Here is a 21,866-nt window from a genome sequence, read left to right on the forward strand (position 1 = left end):
GAACTAAGTCTGCCGAAGTCTGGAGAAGCCTGGGTGCGGGATCCTTAAATTGAAAGACTGAAAGTGCTGAACTGTGATACCAAAGTAAAAGAGGCCAGAGGAAGGGAGTCATTACCCCTGGTGTTGTTGAACTGTGAAACCAAAGTGAAGGAGAGGCGAGGGGAAGGGGGTAATTCCACCTGGTGACATTAAACTGTGCAATCAAGTGGTAACCAAGACCAGATGAAAGGAGTCATTCCCTGTGGTTGTGTTAAGGAACTGTGAAGCCAAGATACCAGGAGAAGGGAGTCATTCTCCTGGTAACTAAAGTTGCAAAGACTTTCTGATACAGGGTGTTAACGGATAGACCATACCCTGGGCTTCATTATGAGGTCGGCGGTAACACACCGGTACTACCGGCGGCTTGCTGCCAACCTCTTAACACTGTTTCCGCCACCGGGATATTACAAGTCCTGGCGGCCCGGGATGTCAGGCAGCAGGAACTGTAAGTCCCCCCATTCCCGTGGAGTGCCATAGGACTACACAGAAATGGGGACACAGAAGCACCAGCACTGTTGCTAATGGTGCCAGTGCTTCCATGAAAACCATGCCTGCAGGGGACAGTGCTCCCGGCAGGTCAGACCATGCCGGGAGCACTGGCCCCTGCAGGCATTCTCATAGTCTGGGGGTCCAGAAAGGGTGCCGGTACGTTGCTACCGGCACCCTTATTTCCAGACTGCCAAACTTGTAATGAGGTCCACTACTGTCTGCTGAGGAAAAGTGTTTGAACTTTGCCTTTTGCGAAGGAAAACAATTTTGACCCAGGGAAGGGAGCCATTCCCCTAAGAAGAAGCCAAAACCTGAATGTGAACTTTTATCTTCAGTCCGAAAGAAGGGAGTCATTCTTCTGTACCAAGAAGGTCTTCATTACTTCTAGTTTAGTTTTAAGTGTAAGGGACAGAATTACAGTTTTGACACAGGATTGTGGACTATTGATTTACACATACATTCTGACAGAACCCAAAGTGTTTTAGTTGAGTCAGGGAAACGCCTCTTAGAGAAAGGGAAAGTTAGGTTTTCTCTTTATTTTCTTGACTAATAAAAGTCTACAGCAATCACCATGCCACCTGGGATAGTGGGAGGGTAAAGTACTACCAAGGAAAGCATGTAAAATGCAACCTTAAAAAAACAGTTCAAAGCAATAATTGTAAAATGGCACTACAAATTGACCAAAAGCGAAAAGGCAGTATGACAGGGACTAAATGTGCACTACCAACTCGTTCATGAGGCCATTGGCAGTAATCTATTGTCATTTAGATCCAAATAACACACATTCTCAGTAAAGATTTCATAGTTAATTTGGATTCATTCTTACTTTCATCTTCATCTGTTTTTACAACTTGAATTAGTTCGCGTTTAATGAAATACTCAAAAGCCGGCGCACGCTTTTCCCTATTTTCATCGAAGATCCACAGATTCACTCTAGCTCTTGTAATGGCTGTATACAACTGCTTCAATTCTCCGTTTAGCATCTAATTTAAAGTACAATTGCATGTATTAGACAAAAATACTTTTAGGGAAGGTTTTCTGCACAACCTTAATACTTTCACAAACCAAGGCCATTTAACTGGCACAAACAGTACATTTTAAGAGAAATATTACCTTGTGCATATCCGGATTTAAAGCCAGAGGTCTGCTTTGTTGAATTCCAAGTTTCTCTAACGGCACCTCAATTAACGGATTGCTTTCTTCACTTGGCTGAGATGAAGTGATGAAGGAAGAAATGATTCTCCATTCCTTTGAAGCCTGAAATTCAAATGCTTGATGAAATGTCTAAATATGTGCAATAAATGTATCAAAACCAAACAGTTCTGTAACAATCCAACCATGTACAGTGCCAGTCACCTCTGTTGAGCGAGATGCTCAACGTCAGAACCATCTCCAGCTCAAATAATCATCTTCCCCCAAAACCAGTATGTTGCATCCATCAGTAGCACTGGGTGGGGCTGTTGAGCAGACACTTGTCCTGCTGTGGCATCCACCCATTCAAGTACCAATGTTATGAGCACCATTAAACTCTAGAGCCACTGATAATCCAGCAGTTGAATACAATCAAAGCTTAAGCAATTACCAAGACTTCCATCTAAAGATTTGGGACTTTCTTCCTCTAACACTACCCCTTTGTACTTAAAGAATTAAAAATGTTACAACATATTGGGCCACATTACAAGTTCGGGGTATGGTGAAAAATGTCAGTAACTGAATTACCACTAGTTTCCCACACAACCAAACTCTGAGTTTGGCGGGTGAAGTGGAGGAGTTGCCTCCAGCAAATAGCTGAAGACAAATCCTCAACTACACCACCAAATATTGGAGGATTTACAGTGGTGGAATTGCTGCTTGCAAAGGGTCAAGGACGAGGCCCCTATCACCATGTCAAATTGTTGAATGTGTGGAAAACTGGCGTCTCCCATGTAGCATTTGGCCAGTGCTGCAGATGTTACTGCTTCCGTCGAATTGCTAAGACTTGTATGTGTTGTTTCTGTTGCTGGTGTTGGAGCACACCTCAAGTTGGAGGTATGCTGTCAGAGCAGCTCTATGCATTCAGTGTAATCCAGCACCTCGTAGCCAGGTGTTATTTGCTACAATCAGAGATGCTTAGAGTGCGCAATGGTTCATCTGCATCACCAGGCTATCTGCTTAATGTGTTTGAGTGTTCCAGAAATGTAACGTAAGGAGTAAGTTACTTACCTATAACTCCTATTCTCAGCATTGGTATCTCTGTGAAGGTATGTATCTAACTCCACGTAGCAACACTGCAAGTGTCCAGCAGGATAACCCTGAAGAAAGTAGTTGTAGGAGCAACAGCCTGTCTAGAATGGGCCCCGAGTCTGCCAGATAGAGGCTGGTGAGCCATTTGATGACTGTATGCAATGGAGGACGACAGCCACTGTGCAATGGATGACTTTGAAAGAGCATCGCCCATGCCCGCTGGACCAAAAGTCTCAAGACAGCTGAGAAGACTTGCAGAAACCTTTAGTACGAGATATGTAACATTTCTGGGCATGCACAACCTCCAAGGAGTGCAAGCAGTGTTCCACTGGTGAGGAGGGGCAACACCACAGGTTAGTTTAGGTGGAATGAAGAGGGAAGCTTCAGCATGAAAGTTGGGTTTGTGCAAATACCCGCTTTACATTTATGGAAAGTCAAGTAGGGTGGCTTGCACAAGAGAGCCGGGATTTCCCCCACACGCCTTGCAGAGTGATGGTAACGGTTCCATGTGAAAATGTCCCCTGGGAAAAAGTAGCCAGACAGGTGACTTTTCCCTGCACCCCTAATAGCCTTCCCCCACATATTCTAGGATGGTAAACTTTTCTATTCCAACACCAGTTCTAGAATATTTGGCCAAAGTGTTTGATTTTCGTCTGAGTGCAAATCTGAGGAAATGTCGCCCCCTGGCGACCTTTTACAAGGCAACGATCACTGGATACCAATGGCAACCAGTAGAACAGTCTTCCAGGACAAGAACTTTAGAGAGGCTTTGTGAGCAGGCTCGAATGGCGGTTGGTAGGGAGATTTATCATTTGTATGCTTCATCCCCTCTCCTAGTGAGACTCCCCAACACTTTTTGCTGCACTTCTGGACCTTTTTCTGAAATCCTGAATAAGTGGAACATTTTCCACTCATTCATTCTTATGGGCTCTGTCTTTTGGAACTCTATTCTTGGTATTCTTACCTGTCCTATGAAGTCTATATTACTCCATAACACTTTAGGGCATCTGTATTTTACTACTGCAGGACACTGCTCTTTATGGGCAGTGTTGCTGGGGACTCTCAGAGTCCTCCTTTGAGATTCTTTTCTATACCCTAGCGTAACTACAGTTCTTAAGGATGAAGGATGACTAAGTCCATGTCTTAGGTGTGGACTTCATGAGGATAGATAATAATTTCGTAGTCTGGGCACTGTTCTTCTCATCAAGTTCCTCATCGGTGGTGGAATGAAATGGAATGGAAGGTCCAATATGCGCTCCTGCATGTCTGGGTTGAATTTGGTAGCACGTAGCTTGGCAGTCCTTCTCATGTTACGATGCAGATGGCACAGCCTGAGGTGTCTATATGCGCCACTGTATACCCTATGATGTCTTGGGCCACTATTTTTCCTTCTGCCAGCCCTGCCTTGAAGTGCGCCTGACTGTGCACCAGAAGTTCCAGAAGGAAGTCAGTTATTTCCCCGCCAAAGCCTTTGGTTAACGGCTGCAAGCATGGCATACGCATTAGACTGACGAAGGTGCAGTGAAGCTTTGGAATAGACCTTCTTTCCATACGCCTCCAAGATCTTCTCCTCCTTGCCTAGCAGAACCGAGGATGAGGTGGCTGAGGAAGACTGCAGCATGGAGTAAATAGAGGCCGCGGCAATCGCTGAGGAGTGTGGTTGAGGGTGTGCCGACAGCAAGATTGTATTCCCCTCCAATTGCCTGTATTTAGCGTAGAGGCACCTGTTGGTGAGCTGCGTAGAATGGGGTTTAAGCCATCTATTTTTGGCCAAGGCTACAACGTCCTTTTGCATCGGAATCCTGTTCTAGCCGCGGGGCATAGAGTGAGGACCTTAGCCAGGACCCCCGCCTCTAGTTTTTTTACCTCGGGTTGTGGTAGCCCCAAGTACTCGGCAAGGCCTGCGAGCCGTTCATGGAACGCCTTGGCCAATGACGGAGTGTCGGGGTCCTCCTCCTCATCGGTGTCTGCCAGGGTGTCCTGCTTGTCCGGGGGAGTACTGGGAGCCGAGGGATGAGGTGTGCTGACCGGAGCCTGAGGCTGCTGTGGAGGCTGGTATGAAACCTCCAGGGGTGCCGGCCCGTGGGGTCTGGCATGGGCAACTGGGGCTGCGCTGGGTCCAGAGGTGCTGGAGCCACAGGCAGAATGACTGTGGGTGCTGGTGGAGGGACCGGAGGCAGCATGTTCCTCATCACATCCCGAAGGATGGCTCCCATCTGAGGGGATCTCATAAGCGTGAGGAATTTCTCAAAAAACCTGTGCTTACAGGCCGGTGGGGTGCTAGGTGGCCCCGGTGGAAGAGCAAGGCCCGGAGGCTGCTGAGGCCTGGGCACACTCTGCCTTGTCGTCTGCGGGGCCTATCTGCCCTGCGACGCTGAAGGATATGCTGTATGAAACATACCTGGTGAAGACCAGTCCCACCTCAAAACTCGTTCTCTCGCCTGCTCCGTTAAAGGTGGTGGTGTCGGACGAGCGGCCATCTAGTCTAGCGCAGCAGCCATTTTGTCAGGCTGCATGCCACGTGCCTGCGTCGTGGTGCTTGCTGCGCTGGATCCGGCCCCCTCTAGGACTCTTGGCGGTGGAGCTTGAGGGCTATCCTGCAACTCAGGACGGGGCCTGGTAGGCATCGTGCCCTCGGCCGTGTCGCTGGTAGTGCTGCATACAGGCGCGCCCTCAGACATTTGTCCAGTAGTAGGGCGGACACCCGGTAAAAGAACCTTGCGGTCCCTCAGCGACTCACCAGCAGGATCCAGCAACCCCTCGGCCTGGTGGCCAGTAGCTGAAAAAGCCTTGGTGCCTGTGATGGTGTTAGAACCTGGACGGTTCCTCCCGCTCTGACGTTTCCTATGAAAGGAGTCGCCCCTGCGGGGTGCTGATGAAAATAGTGGGCCAACCTTGGGCCATGACTTGTGTCTGACATAGTTCTTCAAGTCCTCTGGAGGTGATTGTTCGAGGAGCTCTCTCCACCGAGCTAACCTGTTCTTCAGAGTGTGCGGTGTAGGTGCGTCACACGCGGTAATAACCTCCCAGCCGTGATGGGGGCCAAGGCAGCGGAGGCAAAGAGCGTGGGGGTCAGACGTAGGCAAGAGCCCCTCACAGGCTGGACACCTGCTGAAGCCCAAGTACATTGACATGAGCCGGGGAGGAGTGTGGCGCCATAGGACTGAGTACCTGATTAAAGACTAAAAGACAAAAGACAGTATCCGGGGAAGAGCGTGTGGAATTACAAGACCAAAGCCAAACCCAGGAGCGCTGGTGAAAGCGGTCTGTTCCCGTCGACGCAGAAAAGAAGACTGGGGAGTTGAGCTGATGGGCGGAGTCAGGGAAGCGCATGTTCCCAAGGCCGCACCCCAACGCGCCTCTAAATTTAAAGGGGTAGAAGATTTTTTCTGGCGAAAAAGGTTCCGTCTCCCGTCTCTAGCGAGGGACGCCCATACAGCATGGAGGAAAGGGGGTGTTAGGCAGAATCCTGTGCAGTTCCCTTAGGGAGCACTACAGAAGATTAGGACTACAGGTGAGAGCAATACATCCCCTTTGGTATCAGTCTGTACCACAAAGATTTAGTTGGTAGCTGTGGCTGAGCAGTCAGACTTATCTCAAGAGGGAGATGAGCAGTATTCAGGGTTTACACAATAGGCCTTCAGTACTATTGAACAAGGAAACACTGACCACAGCTTTGTAGTAAAAGAATATATATATTTATTTTATACACTTCTAGTTAAACACATCTATCACAGTTCTTAAAGCAAGTTAAATTCGGTCCAAGAAAGTATACACAACTCCCTAGGTAAACTGTAGACAAGTTTGAGCAAGAGTGAAAACTGAGATAAACGGCACAGTGCAAACCAAACACAAATGGCACTCTAGCAATTTCTCACAAGGGAGGGAAAGCACAAGTTATACAAAAATATCTTCTTACACACCCTAGAAACACTTTCCATAAGTTTGTGAACCAGATTAAGCAAGGCAGTGCATCAGTATGGAAAATACTTAAATGAAAACTGGGCAAAATGGCATTTCACAAGGTTTAACAGTGGGAAGGAAAGGGTGGTTATAAGAAGTAGGTGCACCAACACATTTCTAGTTGAGAAGCAATCTAGAGAATGCAGTTCTAACAAATTTAGCCAGAGTCAGTAGGCCTGTGCCAGAGTCAGTGGTACAGGGCAAGGGCCCAGGAGCAAAATGTTGTTGTAGCTGCAGTCAAGTCTTTGGTTGACGATTTTGAAAAGGTGGATGCAGAAGGTGAAAGACAATGTTAAAAGAGAGGGGCGGCCAACCCAAAAGGTAGGTAAAGGATTTAAAACACCTTTAGCACTACCACGCAGAAAAGGCGGCCTGGCGGAACAATGTACCTTATAAATGAAGAAGTGGCTCCTGCGGTGGCGGTTGTTCCTGGTAGTTCCTGCAGTTCGGGGGATCCAGCAGAGGAAGAGAGGCTCTCGTCGTGGAGGAAGGTTCGAGTTACTGCACTACCCAGTGATGAAACCAGCTGCGGTGCTCCCCGACGAATAAAAAGTACGCTCCTTTAAATCGCGGTCCGGGTGGACTGGTGCCTGGCTATCCGGTCTCCGAGTACGGGGTACTGGCGATTCGACCAAGGCAGGTCCGGGAAGGTGATTGGCAAACTGGTTGGCCCCACCAGCTTAAGGGAAGAAGGATCTTGCAGATAAAGTTCTTCTCTCGTCGTGTGGAGAAAAGTGGTGAGACGCTGCAGCAGGGCTTCACCGGGGGTTCAGTCATTGCAGATGTCTTTGGCTTCTCTCCTCTTTGGCTTCTTAGTTCCAGTGGCAACGTCTTGCTCTTCCAGTCCTTAGGACCCTGCTTTTATGCAAAAAGATCCCCATTCATACAGCCTAGCTGTCAATCACACAGTGGAGTGGTCATCTTGGCGGGAGACCCTCCAGCCTATCAGGATAGAGTGCGACATGGGTTGCTGAGGTAACGCTGTCCAGGGGTCCTACTCCCCCTCCCACACAAAGGACCCACCCCAGACTCAGTGGCGCCGAAAGGAGGGCTTCACGGCAGAAGCCCGCCAAAAGGACGAACAAAGGATCCCCGACCTGGGTTAGGAGTTTAGAGAAAGACACGAGAAAAGTTATATTAAAGTTCTGGCAAATAAAACCTACTGGAGTAAAGTTAATATTAAAATTAGGGGTGTACCGAACTTCGGCTTCGAGTAAGTATTCGGGCAAATTCTGGCTGAAAAAAAGCTATTCGGCTTCGGCCAAATAGTTTCTTGCTATTCGGCTCTTACCGAATACTTTGACATTCTTATTTGAATACAATGCAACATGAACTCAGAAAGGCAAATTTAGACTTCAGTTTGCAAAACTGAATAGAATTAGACCAGACAAATTGCTATCACAAAGCTGAAAAATATCTTATATTGTTATCTGAACTTTAGGGCATGTTTTGTTACAGATTCTTAGACATAAAAGGTGCTCATGTTTTTTACTTAACCTGCAACAGGTAATAATATAGGGCGCCTGGCAAGGTCCTGATATGCCCAGGAGGGTGAACGTATATTCAAACAAAAAATCAGGATGGGAGACCTACACTTTTGAGATTCAGGATAATTGTAGTTTAATCTATGAATTTTGGTAATGATACATATAATATATCAATTGTTAGCATAATAACAGACGGACAGTTGTACGTTTGATATGTAGGTGTACCACTAGGTACCACCCCCAGGAGTGTGCAGGGTGCAAGCCTTCTGATGGTGCAAGATCTCTTGGATACACAGTTAACAAGGGTTTACAACACAAGAGTGAATGCAGCCCAGGACCTCAGTTGGTCCATGGGTATTGTCATAGAGAAAAAAACACAACAACAGGTGTGTACAAGTATGCAAAGGGTGGAGTTGTGTCATGGATCGACACTAGTGTTTAGGCCACAGGGTACGAAGACTGGACGTAGGTGACTGGGATGGCCTTTTTTGTTTGAATATACGTTAGCATGCAACAATACTGCAAAGTCTTTTCCTTTGGCAAATGTTTATATGCACTTTTTTCAGTTGGAAAAGAAACTGAAAGAAATGTGCATAGATACTTTCAGTTTCTGTCATGACACTTCCCATTGCATACGTCATAGTCCCCCTTTTCTTTTTTTAAGGACTTGAGCCCTGAGTTTAATATTATCTGATATTTAATCAGGAATGATTAGTTGCTTATGTTTGTGTATTGGTGAGAAAGATTGGCTAGGATAAGTGAAAAGTGAGCAGCATTTGTTTGGGTGAGGTGAATAGTTGTGAGTTCATGCATTTCAGATTTCCTCTTGACTTGTGTCCTGCTTGTGCCGACATGAACCATTTTATACATTTTTACGTGAGCTGCAAAGAAGTTTCAAAACTCAACTACATCAACTTTACAACTGGATAGAGAATGCAATGGATCTGATTCACAAAGGCAGTCCTTTTGCATTTGTGAAGCCTCCTACTTTAACTTGGTAATGGAAGGGATAGCCCCTACTGTGGAAGGCTGAGAGGGCTGTTGTACAGATAGGACCTCTGTTTCTAAAATTCAACAGCTACCCTGGTTTGATCTTCATAGTTCTCAGAGTATAGCTAGGTAGAGTGGGCCTTGCTACATCTGAGATCAGACGTACCAGCTCGTCTTTTCTCTTCTTTTCTTTATTTCTACCCCACTCAAGTTCATAATAACAAGTTGCACCCAGTGATCCACTAATTTGATAATGCCTAGACCAAACACAGTTCAGTTTGCTCTACAGGCCTTTAGAGGGAAATCAGGTCATTAAACAACCTGAGTCTATATTTAGGGACCTAACATTCGGTGCCCTTACCTCTTGAATCATGATGGGCAAATGCTTAATAATCTTTGCCACACAGTTCTAACTCTTGAATTACGATGTGCAACTGCTAAATAATCTTTGCCATACAGTGTCAACTTTTTGCTACCCTTTTCTCTTTTACATGTTTTACTTTGTTGCTGTACAATGAAAACTGTATCACACAAATGAGACTAACCCACCAAAACATGTGTTTCTTAGATAACCATTATATAGGTTATGCTTTTGCCTTTTCTTTCTTTGTGATTTTGTTTTAATGCTTGATTTGAGATGATTTCTTCTTTTTTCGGACAAATACTCTGATTGTGTACAAGTTAACAAATATATTAATAATTTGAACAAAATAAATATTTATATATGAATAGAGGATTTGTGCCTTATTTTGCCATAAAAGGGGATACAACTGTGTATTCATGAAGATACTAGGTTTACTATTTGAAGCCTCAATTTGAAAATAACTTGAATAGAATTATTTAGACACCACAAAGCTAGTGTTTAGAAATTTACCTGTGGTTGGAGCACTCCTTTTGTTCTCTATCCTACTTTAACTGGCAGTGAATATGCAACAATCTTCTGTACATTTGGTCCCTTCATTTTGGTTAAATCTGCTTTATTTCGGGCTTTTATGCTTTAAATAAAGATGCTACATTAATTACAACGCAGAGAAATAAAAGTTTTGAATGCATTTAAAATGGTGCTTTAATTTGTTTTTATTTAATAAGTGTGTTTTTTGAAGTTTGGAACACGATTTATTAAATAAAGCAACTATTCGGCTACATAGTATTCGGCCGAAGCCGAATACTAAACATGTTATTCGGTACAGCCCTAATTAAAATACACCGCCGGTATATTAGAGGCTGTCAGAAAATGTGGTAGCCTCGAACAATGGGAAAATCCCATAGGAAAATATTCACAGTTGAATATTTACAGTAGTAACCATTGCCACCAGCCAGAAACTTTTGAGAGGGGGACTGTACGGTACCCTCTCGAAAATTAACATAAGGGAAAAACTATTAACCCTTCCCAGTACTTACATAGAAAGATGGGTTGTACTGGTTTAGTTCACAAAAAATGACTAGTAAAGTCAATGGGGACTTTACATGCCCTGGGAGACAGTAGTCAGTCCTGGGGTATGGAGTCCATGTTTGGGGGTCGCTACGACACCCCTGTGTCACTGCACTGAGGGTGCTGTGTAACACAAGTGAATAAAGATGGATCCTATGGAGGTGAGAGAAACCCCATAGACATTAAACACAAAAATAGCCTAGAACACCAATAGCAAAAATACCTAAGAGTGGGAAAAAGAGTCTCGCTCTTAGCAGGAGAAAAAAACAAACCCTTCAAATCCAGCAAAGCTGCTGGGGGACTCTATAGGTAAGGGAAATTAGCCATAAAATGAGAATTCTCCCTAACAAGGGGACGGGACGTAGGAGTATGAGAGTACTGGCCACTTCGGGATTGGCAGCAGCTTCAATCATTCACCCATCCATCACCCTACTCATTCAGACATTCTGGAATAACCTATGTGCTCTGACTGACAAGGAGGGGCGAGAGGTTGTTAAGAGCGAGAACACATACCTGCTATAACCCATGGTAGCTCAGATGCACACATGTGGGGACATGGGACCCATTCTGGCCTCAGAATGTTTGCATATGGGGAAGGATCAGGCAAAGAGACAGTGGTGACTCATTAGAGAAATACTGAATAGAACTGCATCTCCAGAATGAAATGGGTGGAGCGTGTAGAGCATGTTGGAATGCATACTTGTGAGGAGCACCTTCCTGCACTATGCAGGGGGAGACATTTACAGTGTAGGGGGAGCCAGAGAGAGTAGTGAAGGAGCAGGGTGTAGTAAGAGAGTGGTAAACTGTGCATGGGAGTGAAGTGCTGGGAGAGACAGATGTTGGCTATGGAGATACAAATGTGCAGTGAGATAGATAGGAAAGGAGTTAAGAGGTGCATGGTAAATGTGAGTGGATTGCCGCCGGGAGTGAGAGGTGAATGGGGAGAGAGTAGTTTAGGTAAGAGTGGTATAATGAGGGTAAAGAGATTTAGGGGGCACTAGGCCATGAGGGAGAGGCGCACATTGGAACAGATTGTGGTACTTTGCACGTGAGGGCAGTTATGGGAGAGATGACTGAATAAGAGAGTTGTCGATTGGGATAGAGATGGATTAGGAAACAGTGGTGCATGGGAAACAGTGGTCCACTGTGCTATCCCTTTGAGAGTAAAGTGTTCTGAGGCATGGATGTAGGCCAGTTGGAGAGATAGGTGGATGGGGAACAGATCTGCTACAGTTACAATGGGAAATCGAGAAAGAGAGGTGCAGTCCAGGGATTGTTCTGCAGAAAGAGGGCTGTAGGATGAGGGAATAGTGGAAATAAGATGCATGGGTACAAAGGAAAGGAAGAGGAGAATGGTGGTGTATGCGATGAGTAGTGCGAGAGTGTGATTCAAATGATAGTGAAGGGAGAGGGGGAGTGTTGCAGGAATGAGGTGGCATAGGGAAGTAGAGTAAAGGTGAGTATGCTGCTGATGGAGAAAATAGTGTGAGTACTTGAAAGACGGGGGACGGGAGAAATGCATAGTGGTGAAAAGGATAGTAATTTACTATCCTTAGTAATGTAGAGGGATGATGGATGCAAGACTGCCAGTGTGGCGAGACACAGTGTGCTACAGATGTGAACATGGAGGAGGTGCAGGATAGCATGTGGGAGAAAAGAGGATAACTAAAGAGTTTAATAGGAAGAGGTGGGTGCAGTGGGAAAGAGGAGTGCATGAGATTGTTGCAGCAGTAGGAGGAGCTGGAGAAAGTGATTGAAAGAGAAATGAGATCCATGAACAGGCTCTCCTTTTCTACGAGGCAGAAAATACTTAAAAGAAAAAATATTGTATAATGTAAAGCAACCTATACTTAAGACATAACTGTATTTTCTTTGTTAAAACTCTCCAAGCCCATGTCTGTGACAGAGAAAATATCTTCTCAAGTGTGTGTGCAAAAAGAGGATTGTAGTCATTGCTTTATTGTACTACTCAAGCCTTGACCTTAGACCTTAGCCGGTCAAGTGGCACAACGAGTAGAGCGCTCGCTTTGACACCCGTGCAGAGTCTGTTAACGCAGGTTCGAATCCCGGCGGGGCCAAACTCAGCCTTTCATCCTTCCGAGGTCGATAAATGAGCACCACACACCGTGGGTAATAATAAGCAGCGCTCGGATACCTGAGGGTTTGTAGCGCTATATAAAAGCCTAATTATTATTATTATTATTATTATTAGTGAAATATTAGCTTGAGAAAGTGTTCCCAAAGTATGGCTGTTACTAAACGGACACACTGATTTAGAATTACACTAGCAGTAAAGTCAATGGCATTTCACTCACTTTTACAGTATCTTTGTGAGCATCTAACTTGCATATTGCAGTCAGAATTGCCTCAGGGTGAGCATCACTTATAAGCTCCATCTTATAGTCGCAATTGCCTCAGGGTAGGCATCGATTTAAATCTCTGTTATAGTACAGTAGCCCATTTCTGGGCAAACAGTAGCAGACCCTACTGGAGAGAGCAGCTCCACTACGGGCTGCAGTACAGACATTTCTTTGAGTTACTGTCTCACCTGCGGACTGAGTTATATTTTTACTACTTTCTGGTACTGAAAAACATCTGTGAAGTACTGAAAAGCAATAGTCTTGCATTGTCTAAAAGAAGCATCAACAAAACTGCTCCTTGACCTTAGTGAAATATTAGCTTGAGAAAGTGTTCCCAAATGATGGCTGTTACTAAACGGACACACTGATTTAGAATTACACTAGCAGTAAAGTCAATGGCATTTCACCCACTTTTACAGTATCTTTGTGAGCATCTAACTTGCATATTGCAGTCAGAATTGCCTCAGGGTGAGCATCACTTATAAGCTCCATCTTATAGTCGCAATTGCCTCAGGGTAGGCATCGATTTAAATCTCTGTTATAGTACAGTAGCCCATTTCTGGGCAAACAGTAGCAGACCCTACTGGAGAGAGCAGCTCCACTACGGGCTGCAGTACAGACATTTCTTTGAGTTACTGTCTCACCTGCGGACTGAGTTATATTTTTACTACTTTCTGGTACTGAAAAACATCTGTGAAGTACTGAAAAGCAATAGTCTTGCATTGTCTAAAAGAAGCATCAACAAAACTGCTCCAAGACAGAAATCTAGTTACTCGGCCTGCTCACCTATTGAAAAGTTTAATCTGGGAGGACTATGTCAAAGAGAATGCTTCAGTAAGGAGCAGATTGGCCATTTAAAAGAGGAAGCCTGCTCTGCAGAGTCAAGGTTTCCATATCTGGTGCTCTGCTGGTTAAGGGTGCCCACGCTGCATTAGATCACTACCCTACTCCCTCCCTCTCTCCCTCAAACACAATATATGGGCTACCTCGCCAGAGAAAACTATACCATCAGGCGTGTTAGGGAGAATTCGCAGAAATGTGCTAATTCCTCTCTACCTTGGAGACCCCCAGCAACTTTGATGGATTTTAGGACTTGGTGGCAGTGTTTTACTTTTAACTACCGTGGTGTGCTTTTACCACGGCTGCGTTTGCAGCAAAGCACCCATGGGTGCAATTTTTGTCAAAATGGACCGGTCTTCTTTTTTTGCCATTTCTTTGTGGAAAGGTCCTTCTTGAGATTTACTCTGTGCACCAAACCATGTTTGGTCCCATTGTTCGTTTTGCCTTTGGCTGGATTGTTAGGTAAACATTTGGGGTAGTACCCTTTGGGTGAACTACAACAACTTCAGCCTCCTGGCAATAGGGACACAACCTTTGGTATAAGTCTGAACTACACAGGTTGGTAGTGTGGCTATCTCAAAAGGGGTCAATGTGAGCAGTAGTGGAGTTACACAGAGATTCACAGTGACAAGTATTCAAACAAACACTGATACTCAAGGTTTCTTGAAAAAACAATTATTAATTTATTTACCAGTCATTTAAACAAGCCTTCTTCAGAAGGAGCAATATAAATGCAACACTCAAATACACTTCAGAAATACACACTATCAGGTTGTTCAGAATCAGTAAAGACACATTGGGTATGGCACACAGACAGTTCCTACACTCTCAGGAGAATTAAATAACTAGGACACTGTGGCCATTAATATATTACTGTACATTCAGAGTATGCTTTGAGTGTGTCAGAGAAAAGGGTTATTCGAACAAACAAGAAATCACAAATATTCTTTATGCAGGCAAATACTTTTGCAGCCCCCTATGCAGAGTGTCAGGGTTCCATTAGATGTCTCTTCGTCTGATCATAGATCGGTCCCGCATAAGATTAAAGATTCCAGAATCCACAGTAGAGCTAACAGTTTTCACTCTAAAGCAGGACTCTCTTTAGCTCCTTGGAATCATGGTTCATCTCTTTCCCCGCTCCCTTTCAGGAAACGCTATGGGTTGCCTTGGAGACGCTGGCGTCCTTTGCATTCACGTAGGTGTTCAGGCCTACGACGCCGTGTTATGCGTGCGGTCAGCTGACCGGTATTTAAGCCCCGCGCACGGCGGTGCTTCTGAATTTGTAAATTTCCTAAGTTACGCATCTTGTTACCTTGTCTTCTGGCTCCTTGAATCCCTGGTTTTCTTTGTGACTTTCCTGCCTTGTTCTCGTCATTGCCTTTGTCTTACCTGCTCATTGCCAGACCCGGAACGGCCACGGACTGCATTTGCCTCATCCCTCAAGTCTTACCTGCTCATTGCCAGACCTGGAATGGCCACGGACTACATTCGCCTCATCCCTCAAGTCTTACCTGCTCATTGCTAGACCCGGAACGGCCACGGACTGCCCTCGCCTAATACCCCAAGTCTTACCCATTCATTGCCAGACCCGGAACGGCCACTGACTGCATTCGCCTCATTCCTCACGTCTTACCTGATTATTGCCTACCTCGGAACGTCCACGGACTGCCTTGTCTCATTCCTCACGTCTTACCTGTTGCCAAGACCTAAGTCTCTTAGATTGCTCCAACTACATTCAGTGCTACGTCTTCATTCTCTTACCGCCCAAAGACTTTAAGGAACAAAAAGGACTTCCGCGCATTAGCACAAGGATCCAAGGACATTAGCGCAAGGGCGCAAGGATCAAAGGACATTGGCGCAAGGATCAATAGACTCCTTAGGCGTCCTCGTGCTGGCGGGAATAGGAAACAGGACATTGTGTTTCCAGGACTACCATTTCCTTCCCAAAACTACATCTGCTGTTTCTACCCAGAACACTCACTTGGTAAGCACATACAGTTTGGTTCTTCTGCCTCTGGCTCCAGAGTGTCTGGCGGGGGTAGGAAGCGAGGGAGGTGCCCGAAACTCCCTGTGCTTAGTCTCCTAGGAGACATGAATGCACTCCTAGGTGATTGGCCGGCTTGCTGTCCGGCAAGGACAGCCACCCTGCTGGGTGTCTGACAGCTAAGCTGGAAGAAACCTTCATAAAAGGCGAGGCTTTTTGGCTTGCAAGGCAGAGGCGACCACTGGACGAAGGAATCCGAAGAAGAACTTGGAAGAGACGCCTGCTGCAACTCCTGGAACGTTGGTTTGCACGGTGAAGCCCTGCTGCTGTGCTGAAGTTCTGAATTCGTCTCTACTAGAGAAGCCCTGCAAGGACGACTTCTCCCCTTGAGTTGGTGGGACTAATCAACTCCAAAGTAAGCCACCTGGACATCCTCTTGAAGCTGGTTGTATTTCCACTGCAGTTGCAGCTGGAAGAGCCAGGGAGAGGAACACCAGATCGTGTGTATTGCTTTTAAGGTGGCCAAGAGCACCAGGAAGATCCTCTGGACTCCCAGGAAGCAGGAATGACTGAGCCTGAGCCACCTCAACAGAGTGCTGGACCCCAGAAGCAAGGAAAGCCCATCTCAACAGCCAAGAGTCCGCAGTGGTGCTATTTGCTGAGCCACAAGATGACAAAACCGCAAAGTGCCACTGAATAGAAGTTGGTCCTTTTCTGTTGCCGACCGTACTGTTGCAGTGCAGGAGTCCTGTAGACGTCCTCCCTCTTGTTGTCACACTTTGCCTGGTATCTCACCTGTTTATCTTTCGATGACTTGGTCAGAGGTTTTTCCTTGTTCCGAAAAGCTCAGGTCTTGTAGAGACACAGTCGCGTATCCTCCGTCGCCAGCGCGCAGGTGGATTCGACCGAGTAGAGCAACGTTCAGCTCCAGGGAGGAAGGATTGTTATGCAGAGTCTCGGGAGAGGGGGAAACCAGGAAGGAATCAGGGTGGGAGCTAGGCGGAAAGGAATAGTGCTAAGGGTTACGAGACCCTGGGTAGGGTAAGCGCTAGAGGGCTGCGAGGAATTGCGGTTAGAATAAATCCTGGAAGGAGAAAGTACTAAGCACGAGCAAATTACAACACACTTGCCGAAGTTCGGGGAGTTAGCGTTGAGACGTGCATCGCCGCTGGGGGCGTGTCTCTTTTCAAGGATCTGGCGAGCACCTGGAAACACTAGAGCGGTAGTGATGCTCTAGCGTCGGCCATGTTGGGTGTACCTTGGAGGGCATGTAGCAGTGTTTTATGGACCACGTAGCCCAGAAGGGACTGGAACGTCGAATCATGTCAGCATGTCCCTTCTAAACTGCGATCCATCTGGTTTGCCTGGATGTGTCAAGTGGAACCGTCGTAGCAGGAGAGGGGCATTCATATGGGATATAGATTCCCAAGTACGTTCACTGGGTGGATATCACTTCCATTCCACCAAATACTGTAGACGACCCCTTCTATATCTGGAGTCGCAAATCCTGGAAACTTCAAATTCTTCTTCTTCATCGTTGAGGACGGGGGTTGGACGAAGAGAGGTCCTTGTGGTTTGTGAATAAGGTTTCAGCAAGGAAGTATGAAAAACTGGATGTATTCTTTTCCAGTAGCTAGGTAATTGTAACCTAAAGGCTACGGGGTAGATGATTTCTTTTATCAAAAAAGGCCCATAGAATCATGGAGCCAATTTGTTGGGCCTTAGATGTCGAGGCAAGAGTCTGGAGAAAAGCCAGACCTTTTGGCATATTCTGGACCGGGTCTTCTCCTGGTATCAGCATGTCCTTTAACATCCATCCTGGCTTTTTCCAAATGTCTTTTCACAACCTTGTGCACTGTAACCAAATGCTTTATCCAGGAATCGACTGACGGAACCGGGGTGGAATGTGGCAGAACTGTTGGTAAAACAGATGGATGAAACCCCTGGGAACAAAAGAATGGACTGGTCTTGATGGCAGCATGGTCGGAATTGTAGGCAAATTCGGCCACGGGAATCAGGACGGCCCAATCATCCTGTACTTTGGAGACAAAACATCATAATATTTCTCGAGTGTTTGGTTGACTAATTCTGTAATCCCATTGGTTTGGGGATGATACCCTGAAGACAAGGCACGTTGAATGCCCAGCATCTTACATAGATACTTCCAGAACTGTGAGATGAACTGCAGATCCCGATCAGAAATGATTTTAGAAGGAAGACCATGAAGTCTGAAGATACGGCTTACGAAAATCCCTGCCATCTCTGGCGCTGAGGGTAGCTTTTCCAAGGGAGTAAAATGGGCCATATGGGAAAACAGGTCGATGGTAACCATTATAGTTGTGGAGCCCTTGGACGGAGGTAGTTCCACAATGAAGTCAGTAGCAATTGTCGCCCAAGGTCTATCCGGTAAGGCTGGTTGATACAGAAGTCCAGCTGGTTTCTTGTTGTCATCCATATTTTGACTACATACAGCGCAAGCTTGGATGTACATCTTAACATCTTCGACCATTCTGGGCCACCAAAAATTCCTCTGAATGAGCCTAAGGGTTGCTGCAATTACCCGATGTCCTGAATGGAAGGTATCATGACAGAGTTTAATTATCTTTGTTCGTAGTTCTTGTGTAGGTACTGCTCGGTGCTTATCCTTAAGAAGGAAACCATCTTTAGCCGAGAGCACCCATCTGTTTGTCTTAAGGTATTCCTTCCATAGATCCGAAGGAGGGGTTTCTGAGCGGATCTTATCCAATAATGAACTGGCCTGGGCAACGACGACGGAATCCGGAAACATTTTAGGAAGGGCACAGGGTTGCTCAGGTTCGTAGTAAGGCCGTCTGGACAGGGTATCAGCGATAACGTTGGTTACTCCTGGGACATGGTATATCTGGAACTGATACTGAGCAAAAAAGAAGGCCCAGCGAGCCTGACGACTGTTTCTACACTCCAAGGACTGAAGAACCTGTAAATTCCAGTGATCGGTCCAGACTTGGATTGGATATTTTGCACTCAAGAGCAGATGACGCCACTCGGTAAAAGCCTGACGGATGGCAAGCAATTCCTTTTCCAACACAGAGTAATGAGTTTCACTGGAGTTTAGAGTACGAGACAGATAAGCTATGGGGTATTCCTTCTTATCTTCTGATTCTTGTTTTAAGACAGCCCCTATAGCGTAGTCTGAGGCGTCAGTCTCTACGAGGAAAGGTTTGTTAATATCAGGTTGAGCCAGGATGGGTCCTTGTGTAAACCTTTGTTTTAACTCGAGGAAGGCAGATTCTTGGTCTTTCATCCAGTTGAAGGGTACGTCTTTCTTTAGTAGTGCAACTATTGGCTGTACAATAGCAGAAAAACTAGCAATACATTTCCGATAGAAGTTTGCAAGTACCCGGAAGGATTGTATTTGTTTCACTGATGTGGGAGTGGGCCACGAGAGGATTGAGTCGACCTTGGCAGGGTCCATTTCAATTCCTTGAGGACCTAGGACAAAACCCAGATAACTGACAGTAGGGACGTGGAAAATGCATTTTTCTGGTTTGGCGAGTAGGTTATTCTCTCGTAAATGTTGTAACACTCGAGACACGTGTTCCTGATGTATAGCGAGATTCTTGGAATAGATCAGGATGTCGTCCAGATAGATGATCACAAAGAGGAACAGCATGTCTGAGAATACTCTGTCCATGAAGCGTTGAAACACTGCTGGGGCATTATACAACCCGAATGGCATCACCAAGTACTCGAAATGGCCGAAGGGTGTTCTGAAGGCAGTTTTCCAGTCCTCTCCTTCTCTTATGCGGATCAGATGGTATGCACCCCGAAGATCAGGTTTGGTGAAAATGACACCTCCAGGAACTGCTTCCAGGATGTCAGAAATGCGCGGCAGTGGGTTTAGGTCCTTTCGTGTACATTGATTGAGACCTTGGTAGTCCAGGCAGGGTCGAAGTTCCTTGGTATCTTACTTCGGCACAAAGAATAAGGACGCCCCTGCAGGGGATTTCGATGGGCGAATAGTGCCGCTGGAAAGATTAGTGTCCAAGTATTCACATAGGGCTCTCTTCTCAGGTTCCGAGAGAATGAACATTCTTCCAAATGGTATGACTGCAGAATCATCGGTTTCAATGGCAGAATCTTCAGGTCGATGGGGAGGTAATGCTTGAACAATATCTGAGAATACATCCGAGAATTGTTGGTAAGGCTCAGGGTGACATTAGACACACTAATGGACGACTTATTAGGCTCCCGACTTTCCGAGGAAGGGGGCTGTGTCCGTTGGAACAGGCAATGTGAAAGACAATATTCTGATCCTAGGAACAAGGAACCTGCAGCCTAATTGATGAAAGGATTGTGCGTTTGAAGCCAAGGCATGACGAGCACCATCGGGTAATGAGCAGCCTTTATAATGTCGAAGTGTAACATATCTTGATGATTGTTTATAGTTAAAAGTAGTTCCCTGGTTGGTTGAGTTATGGGCCCTGAAGATAACGGTTTTGCATCGAGCCCTTCTACTGCCTGTATGATGTCTTATGCCTTTCGAGGGATATGGTGTTTCATTGCCCAATCATTGTCAAGGAATATGCCCACTGCTCCGCAGTCTACCAGAGCCAGGACAGGAAGGCTTTCTTTATTTGTGATTGACAAGGAAACCTGAAGAATCACCAAACTATTCACGGGTTGACTGAGTTTGCTTGGAGAAGACTTGGAGCTCAAATCTTTCTCCCGAAGCTGGGCTCCATTCAAGATTGGGAGCTGGCGTTTCCCGAATGCCTAGGCGGAGCTAGGGGGCAATTTCTTACAAGGTATTTGTCAGATGCACAGTACATGCAGAGTCCGGTATTGATTCTTCGAGTTCTTTCTTGGGAAGAAATAGGACCCCGCATGGAGCCAAGTTGCATTGGCTCAGGATCTGGTGGAGAGTTAGACACAGTCTCCTTCATACTCGAACAATCCAAGGGAGCCCTTGCTGACAAGGAACAGCTCCGTTTCCTTTCCGCCTTCCTTTCCTGGATGCGGAAATCTATCTGCAAGGATAAATCCAGTAAAGCCTGGAAGGAACTAGGGCGAGCCACTCGGGCGAGTTCATCCTTGATCTCGTCATTCAATCCACGGCGAAATAGAGTGAAACATGCTTCCAGAGCCCAGTCAGCCTCCTTGGCCAATTGTTTGAAATGGGTGACATATGACAACATATCCTGAGAACCTTGTTGAAATTCCAATATTTTCTCTTGGGCACTGTACACCTGTTCTGGTCGATCAAACACAGTTTTAAAGGCATCCACAAATCCTAAATAATTGTCCAGGAGTGGGTGCCCAGCGTTTACTAAGGGCGTTGCCCAGGCGAAGGCGTTTCCTGAAAGGTGGGAGATTATAAATCCTACCTTGGTCCTGGGTGTTTGGAAATAGTAGGTAAAGTGCACCAAACATGAGTCAAGGAAGGAACGCAGTGTTTTGGTGGTTCCATCATATTTGTCCACGATTCCCCCTACTATGGCACTTTCCTGGAAGGCCGAATCCCTGGATAGAACAAGCTGTTTTAATGCTGCATTTTCGGCTTTTAAATTTTGTACTTCAGTTGTCAGCTCTTGCATACCCCTCATGAGGTCCTGGACGGCTGCTTCCATAGTAGAATCGATATTAAGTCCTTGGCGTCTCAAACTGTCACACTTTGCCTGGTATCTCACCCGTTTATCTTTCGATGACTTGGTCAGAGGTTTTTCTTTGTTCCGAACAGCTCGGGTCTTGTAGAGAGACAGTCACGTATCCTCCGTCGCCAGTGTGCAGGTGGATTCAACTTAGTAGAGCAGCGTTCAGCTCCAGAGAGGAAGGATTGTTATGCAGAGTCTCAGGAGAGGGGGAACCAGGAAGGAACCAGGACGGGAGCTAGGCGGAAAGGAATAGCGCCAAGGGCTACAAGGCCCTGGGAAAGGTAAGCGCTCGAGGGCTGCGAGGAATTGGGGCTAGAATAAATCCTGGAAGGAGGAAGTACGAAGCGCGAGCAAATTACAACACACTTGCCGAAGTTCGGGAAGTTAGCGTTGAGACGCACTGCGCCACGGGGGGGTGTCTCTTTT

The 21,866-nt window shown here is 46.1% G+C and overlaps 1 protein-coding gene across 4 annotated transcripts in view; it reads right to left on the bottom strand.

Annotated features, from left to right (window-relative positions):
* The window catches only part of TRANK1 (tetratricopeptide repeat and ankyrin repeat containing 1), a 2,632,183-nt gene that overhangs the window by 747,561 nt on the left and 1,862,756 nt on the right, over nt 1-21,866 (bottom strand). For all 4 annotated transcript variants that reach the window (XM_069613200.1, XM_069613201.1, XM_069613199.1 and 1 more), the window contains 2 exons: nt 1,642-1,785; nt 1,355-1,511 (listed from right to left, as the gene is read on the bottom strand). In XM_069613200.1, the coding sequence (XP_069469301.1) occupies nt 1,355-1,511; nt 1,642-1,785 (301 nt within the window). The remainder of the gene's footprint in view (nt 1-1,354; nt 1,512-1,641; nt 1,786-21,866) is intronic.

Source organism: Ambystoma mexicanum, chromosome 5p (assembly GCF_040938575.1).
Source record: "Ambystoma mexicanum isolate Mex_15411 chromosome 5p, UKY_AmexF1_1, whole genome shotgun sequence".
NCBI classification, from domain to species: domain Eukaryota; kingdom Metazoa; phylum Chordata; class Amphibia; order Caudata; family Ambystomatidae; genus Ambystoma; species Ambystoma mexicanum.